General features: G+C 39.7%; 1 protein-coding gene across 1 annotated transcript in view; it reads right to left on the reverse strand.

The window, feature by feature from the left end:
- Positions 1–406: 406 nt before the first annotated feature.
- LOC119886915 (plakophilin-1-like) overlaps positions 407–7,901 on the reverse strand; it is an 11,678-nt gene continuing 4,183 nt past the window's right edge. The window contains 9 exon segments of the mRNA XM_038697909.1: positions 407–1,041; positions 1,456–1,540; positions 1,707–1,893; positions 2,077–2,230; positions 2,444–2,614; positions 3,072–3,248; positions 4,107–4,224; positions 5,783–5,970; positions 6,397–6,603. Of these exon segments, the coding sequence (XP_038553837.1) occupies positions 976–1,041; positions 1,456–1,540; positions 1,707–1,893; positions 2,077–2,230; positions 2,444–2,614; positions 3,072–3,248; positions 4,107–4,224; positions 5,783–5,970; positions 6,397–6,603 (1,353 nt within the window). The 3' untranslated portion in view covers positions 407–975.

A 7,901-nucleotide genomic window follows, 5' to 3' on the forward strand; every position in this document is an offset into this window, starting at 1 on the left:
ATATGAGCACATAAATCTATCAGTGTAAAATTAAATGATTATGAAAAAATATCAGCTGTGCCAGAACCCTCAAATCTAAATATCACCCATTCCCCCGAGAATTCCCTCATGGCTGTTGAGTGGATTGTGTGGTTTGGTCTGTGGAGTTTAACAATTACATAATGCCCCCAGTGTAACAACAGCTGAAGTGTCTGGCTTTAAGAGCCTCAAACAATAAATTATATGGGTGGAGTTAACATAATTTGAAGGATGTGTTGCTTATCTGCCCAGAAGCATTTCAAACTCTGTAGCCTAAACCTAGATGGGTGTGAGACGTGAGCAAGGTTTGACACCAGTGACTATGACAAATGACTGATAATGAACTCAGATTCTCGGATTTAGTGATCTTTCATTAATTATTGGTCCCTTTATAGCCAGAGGAGGTCAGCTTTATTGACACTGTTAGGGGCATTTACAAAGAGATAATTTCACATTCACATATCAAATCTTTACAAAATGTAAACACATCACTGCTTAAGACACTGTCCCTGGTTTTATAGCAAACTTAAACACTAAAAATAGAAAATCAAATGTTTTTCAATTAAATTTTTTCTACAGCAATTTCAGTGCAAAATAAAATCTAATAAAGCAAGCTCAGGTTACTGCATTGCAGGCATAGATCAAATTGACATTAAAAAGACATTTGACAGCAGTTGAAAGTAGCAAATCAAAAACGTGCGACAATGACAATCTGGCTGCTAACATGTTACATCTTAACCTTCACCTCTTTTTCCTTACACCTACAAAGCAAAAGTAATCTTATACTTCCATATACAGGGCTAGTGCATGTAACTTTTTGTTGAAACATTATAAGGATACATGAATAAAAAGAATCTCTTTGTGAAATGAAAGGGATGCTGCTCAGCCTGAGAGCATTTTTGTCCCATGGAGGACTTGCAGGTGAGTTACTTCGGTAAATGACTTTCAGAGATCAGTTTAGGCTTTCTTGTTAATTGATGCCACGGTGACGTCATTCACAAATGAGGACTTAGTCATCCCTTGCTGAAAGACAAATAGTTAAATGTAAATCAAGTGTTCAACCTCAGTAATTGTGCTGAATATGCAGTAAGTGACACATTGACAAACCCATGAACTAAGCTGCACTCACACCGAGGTGAAGTTTAACGTAATGCTACCCTCATTAGCGTTGTAATACATCATGCTAATATGCTGTCTTACATGTGCAAACACAGGTCAGTAAGTGTTTCCTCGAACCTGAGCTACTGGATTCCTCACCTTTTATCACTTTAGTTTCATTTCACTGGGCTTTTTCTGAGAACAATGCCTAATCCTTTCTCCCTCTGTTTCTCACAAATACCTGACACAGGTGTGGTCTTTTTAGTTAAAAGGCAGGCAACAGTGAGACACACCCAAACCCTGACAAATCTTGGCACTCGGAGTCAAACTTCGACTCACCTTTTTCAGGAAGCTTTGAAAATCTTTTTCTGACCAGAGGTTGTAGAGAAGCAGGGCTGCAGCTTTTTTGGATTTGGGGAAATGTCTTAATGAGAGGGAAAACAATTGTTAAAGATCAGTTTGGACTTGTGGAAATCTAACATGAAGGAAAAATATAATCCCTGATGAGTCATAGGTATCCCATATCTTGAGTAATTGTATCTAGTACATATGCAGGCACATTCTCTGTCTCTGCTCACATGTAATCTTACCCGTTTTGGCTGAGATCATTCAGTGAGTTTATCAGGTTGTTGTTTAACAGGCGCTTGCCCATCTCAGGGTCTTTCATAAGCAGGCAGTTGGATGTTTGGCAGGCCATGGCTAGGGTGTCATCAGACTCACACCCTCCCTTGGTACCTGCGCTGAGGATGCCAAGCAGCTCCGGGAGGGCTTTACGAGCTTCAGTAACAAGGCAAACAAAACTTACTGGCTGTATAACTGCAGTTGTTAAATAATTTCAAGGTAATGACCCAAAACTGTGATCTTATTACTGTAGATGTTTAATCAAATGAATGTCTAAAACAAGCAGGTGATATTCATTTTTCTTCAAAAGAAGAGAAAATACTTGCACCTGCTTCTTACCTATGGCATTTTGCAGGTTTGGGTTCTTGGTCAGGTTTCCCACCAAAGCCACTGTGCTCCTCTGCAGGTTCACTTTGTTTGACTTTAAAAGGGGACTGATAACTTGCAGGCCATTCACTTTCTGCACAATCATCTGGCTCATTACATTAGACACCTGTGAATACAGAAACCATATAAAGCCCATAACTCAGAAAACCCAGAAGTGCATTCATAGATATCAATAAAGCAAAGCAAACAAAGTTGACCAGGTAGAAAAAATTTTTACAATAATAATTTAAAAGGTAATCCAGACTTGTCTCCAGAACAACTGCACAGGGTTTTTGTTTGTCCTGATCAGTATGTAATGGCACAATATATTTTTTCTTACAATGCCTTCATGTGCGGTGAGATTCTGCAGCACTCCACAACAAGCTTCCTGTGTTTCTTCTTGCTGGCTAGAGCCAAGCAAAGACAGGTAACTCTGCAGAGTTTGGGAGTGAATCAGCCAGCCTGCCCCAGTAGGTTGTGGATCCTCAACGACTGGAAAGTCAAAGTGGAGCTGTATAAGAAAGAAAACAGATCATCCTCAACATGTAGCTATTGCAGAACATACTTTTAAAGAAATGCTGAATTTCCATGTAGGATTTTTGGAAACATAAGATACATCTGAATGATTTGTAACACAGTGTCCAATGGTGTTAGTTGCAAACATGCAACACATTAAGGCCTGACACGTGTTTTACATTGTGTAAAGATTTAACACAAAATAAAAGTTAACACCTTTAGAAATCAGGGCACAAAGTCTCACTCAAAGCTTTTTAAAAGCTGGAATGTTACTGCAATTGTCCCACAGCAATAGGATTAATAAAATCCACACTGACATGTACTGTCTAGACAAAGTGACAGGTACTTGTGGATACTGTCTACAAGTATTTCTGATACACCGTTATGATTAAAAGTATTGCTTGGGCATTGGTATGTATATTTGTCTCTGTTGTGCACCTTCCTCGTCTCACCTCCTTTTCGGGTGATTTGCTCTGTGGACTGAAGCAGCCGATGGGGGCGGTGTCGCTCTGGCTGTGGCTCCTGTTGACAGTCTTGGCCAAAGCTGTGATCCTGCTGAACAGAGCCGGAGCCTCGGCCTCCAGCTGGAACGTCATGTTGTGCAGGATGCACACACAGTTTTCTACAGACTGTTGAGTGCAACACACAACAAAAGGGCACATTTAACATAGGCTAATAGTAACATGTGTGTACTGGGTGTGCTCTACCTTTACTTGATGTATCCTGACAAATATATAAAATAATGACTTCTTCAGACAGTGGACAGTGAAAGGGTAACACTTCTGCTAATGCTCAATAATGTTCAACGTTTGGTAAGCACTTTGACACAGGCTATTTTATTGCATTGTAATATATATACATATCATGCATAAGTGAGTTCTGATTTAAAAAGATGGTCAGCTGAAACTCATAACAAACAGTTTATAACAAAGTGGACCCTATTTTTCCATGTTTTGTGTCTATGTGATGTGATGTGATGTGATTAATGGGGGCAACATTTTTTGATCCAGGTGGTCCAGTTTTGAATGAGCGGCCATTCAAAGTACATCCACTAAAGTGCTTGTTTTTGCCCCTGACAGGTTCAGATTGTTTTCACAAGTGTCTGACAACATGTAACCTTACAGAGATAGAACTATTTTTACAGATTAAGATCCTTTTTGTTTAACCAGAAACAGTCGCTATCTCACTTTCGTCAGAGCTGCCAGACTCCCTTGACAAAAACAATAATTTTATCTCTCTGGTGTACCCGTTTAGCAGAAAACAGAACATCACCACATCATGACTCAGCTGTGCCTCAGCAAACCATAATAGAGAGCCACATAATAGCAAAGTCTGGTTAAAAATATTTTTTGTTCATGTTCTGCATGAAGGTGTGACATGTGCATGTTGTTGAAGGAGAAAGTGAGTGAAGTATATACAGACAGAAAGACAGAGTGCAGGATTAACATGCAGTATAAATAAACAGTGTTTTTTTCCCTCTCTTTTACCTTATCATCTGGTTTTCCTGCTTCCACACAGTCTTTAATGTAATTGACCAAAGAATCGACCAAACCTCGACATCTTCTCATCGCCTGTCTGTTGTTCTGCTTTGCGCTGCTTAGGTTTCTGTTGAGGATAAAATAAGATGTTAAACAATATTTAAGAGTATACAGACACATCAATGGGATCTTCTTGGCAAACATGTGTAGTGTATTTTATGAAGATCATAGCCACTGCTGGTTGTGTGGAAATATAAGTACACTATGCAGCCAAGGTTTCAAGGAGTGATTTAAAAGAAAATCTCAGACTTAATTAAATTACCTCGCCTTAAAAGTAAACAGTAGTAATCTTGTACAGTCAAGGAAATGAATAAAATAATTCAAACAATTACAACTTTCCCAGAGTGATAAAAGGAAGTCACACCCATGAGTTTGCTGATGTAGTACAGAAGGAGAACTTTTATTATGCTAATATCACCTGTAACTGTGGACTGATTGATGATGATGTAAAACATTTACATTCACAATTACAACTAGAACTGCAAAAAGTTGTAAGCGGGGTCCATGACCCCCGGCGCAAGCCGCACCCCTCGCCCCGCGTGGGCTGCATGAGTCAACCCGGGCGCCCGTGGTGAATAAATGAGTTTGAAATTAAAGGGACTTGAGGTTACGGAGATATAAAATGAATATATGTCTATGGACGTGTTACTTGATATACGATTAATAGCGCCACCTAGTGGCCGATTGGCACCAAATTTCTTGCAGCCCCTCCCTAAGTCGTGCCAGGTAAGAGTTTGGTGATCATTGTAAACCTAAGATATCACATCCTGTTTTTTAGCGTTTTTTTCAAATATTTGTTAGTTTATAATTGGGATGTTTTTTGTCAAATCAAAATTTCCTCTACAAACTTTCATCAGCTTGGACCACAGATGGTCCGTGCCAAGTTTGATGCCAATCAGAGTAGCAGCTTTGGAAGAGTTAATTAAAATAGGTTTTTCAGTTTTTGCGATTTAGCGAATTGAAAACGTCATCGCACAAAGGCGTGTCCTATACCATATGAATCAGTGGTATCCCCCAAACACGTAGGCGTAAGGTTTATGGATGTGCGATTTAGTAGCACATAGTTTTGAAGCAAAATGTCCCTTGGTTGGAATTCCCATTCAAATGGGTGTCATCAGTGCGGTGAACGTTAGTCCATGGAGTGAGGGGACCATCCTGAACAATTCGGTTCAACTTTCATGTCAATGCGACTTGTGGTTATAGAGGAAAACATTTTTCAGGTTAAATAGTGCCACCTAGAGGTGAGTTGCACCAAATTTCGCACAGGCCCTCATGGGGGCGTCCCACATTATTGCTCCAAATTTGGTGTCGATCAATCGCGTAATGCTGCCCGAAGAGCTAAATAAAATCTGTGCAAAATCTCTGATGATGCTGTGTACTCCACACCCCTAAACATCATGTTCCCATCCTGACGCAATGTAAAAACACTGAGAGTGCGGGACAGACAGTACTAGTAGTGAACTAGTAATTTACGTATCGTCCAGCATGTCTTGTAGAAATAAAGAATGTATTTACTGCTTGGTCCAGAGTTGGGCTACACATAGACAATAAGATCCTAAACCTTATGAGAGCTAAAGCAAAGACGCTGACATACTATCAGGTGCACTGATAAATGATATGCTTACCTTAGACATCCGGTGGCATGAAAGAAGACCTCGGGGTCTTGGCTATCACTATTGGTCAAGCTGGGACCTGTTGTGTAAGGCAGGATCACACGCTCCACTAAGACAGGCAGAGCACTCTTCAGTAGGTCTGGCTTCAGGCTCTCTGCAGAGGACAAATTCCACAGGAGACCTGGAAAGAAAATGAAAACCTCAGTTGTTTAAACAGCACACTGTCACTGCCTGTGGTTAAAAAAGGAATTTAAATAGCGTGTTCATTTTTATAGGCTTAAGGTTTGTGTACACAATCACATTTTAATTTCAGGAAGTAATTAAGTAAGTGTTGGCCTGATAACAGAATTAAAACATGGATGGATGGATAGATGGATGTTTGTTAAATACAATCACAGTTAACATTTAAATAATTGCATCTGAATCAACATCTAGCTTTATCACCACAACAGTAACAAGGTGATTTTGGCAATATGCTTCAAATGCTAATAACTCATAGAATGACAACAGCCAAGAATATCAGATTTTAAACAGGTTATAACATTAGTTATACTACAACACGAGTGGCTCTGACTTGTTTGCATGATTTGGTTTTCATGATTGCATATTTCTGGGTTAAGTTGTACCGTCAGCTGTTTCTGTATCTCTAAAGAGTCTGTATCTTTGAGCAGAGAGACAGCCTCTGTGATGCCACCGCAGCGATGTATCACTTCCTTGTTATTGTTGCTTTTAAAGGACAGGTTGCGGAGGGCAGCCAAGGCTGTCTGGTTGACTGCTGAACTGGGGCTGTGCAGCAGACCCACCAAGGGAGGGATCCCATTGAACTTCAGCACCTGCGACACAAGAGGGCTTCAGGAGTTAGTACAGCTGAGGGACCCAATAATTTCACACAACCAAATTATAGGTATTGATCCCATATGAAGCCTATATTTTTCAAGACGGATTACAATGAATTAAACAATACTTCACTTTGAGAAATGGCAGGTAAAAAATAAAAAATAAAAATGTACCATACAATCAGATTAACTGGGAGAAAGCAGGCAACTGCCCAGGGGCCCGAGACCCTTGGAGATCCCAGAAAAAAAAAAAACAGGTTTATTGTTGCAATGTTAAAGTTATAATCAAACCATGTTTTTGATAATATTTAGGGTCAGCATTTTTTTAGCAACAGCCATTCAATGTAATTTCATCGTGTAATTACCTTTTTACAGTATGTAATAATTTTCACTGTTAGTGGTGGAGTCTGCCATTCCTGCACGGGATTCAAATTACAGATCTACACGAGTGACTCACAGGAAATCTCATATTATATCTCACTGATTTCAGCTTCATTGTTTACTGTTCATTCTCATCAGAGCAGTATTAAGTTGCAACTAATGCAAACCCAACGTTTCCTAAGGCTGCCACTGCTGCACTTTTAAGCCCTCATCTAGCAAACAGGGTGACTTTTATTATTAAAATAACACTTTTGATTGGCTGTGCTGTAAACACATCCAACAGTTGCACTGTTTTATACCAGTGACAAAGAAACTGGGAGAGTTTGCTGTAGTGTTAAACTGCACTTCCTGTTACCACGGTAACAAGGGGTGTAGCCAAATCAAGCAAGACCATAATATTAAGGATTATAACTTTAAAGGGTATTTACATCCCAAAATTAGCCACTCTGTTTATTGCAGTTAATGTTACTGTTCATCAGCCCAAAATATCTTGGTTTGTTGTTGTTGTTGTCGTCGTCATCGTCGTCAACACCACTGCAGAAGAGTAAATGTTCATGTTTGTTTGCCAACATTAACAGAAGCTCTATGTGTGAGAGGCACAAACTGAGGCTAGCCAGTTTATCCTCGGCCTGGCTGCTGCTAACACAGTCAGTGGCTGTACGTAATATTATGTAAGACCTTGGAGTCTTGCCTGATTTGTCGCAGTTAGGGAGGGGCGATAGAATTCGGCTGAACCAAACTACCAAATCCAAGCAGACACATGAAAGCTAATTTGGAGCTGAAAAGGCAGTCCCAGTGGTGTGAAAAAGTGTTTGCCCCATTCCTGATTTCTTGTTGTTTTGCATGTTTGACACACTGAAATGTTTCAGATCATCAAACAAATTGAAATATTAGACAAAGATTACACAAGTAAA

The sequence above is a fragment of the Micropterus salmoides genome, unplaced genomic scaffold (genome assembly GCF_014851395.1).
Source record: "Micropterus salmoides isolate LMB-PRFRI ecotype aquatic unplaced genomic scaffold, ASM1485139v1 Ms_hic_scaffold_4, whole genome shotgun sequence".
NCBI classification, from domain to species: Eukaryota; Metazoa; Chordata; class Actinopteri; order Centrarchiformes; family Centrarchidae; genus Micropterus; species Micropterus salmoides.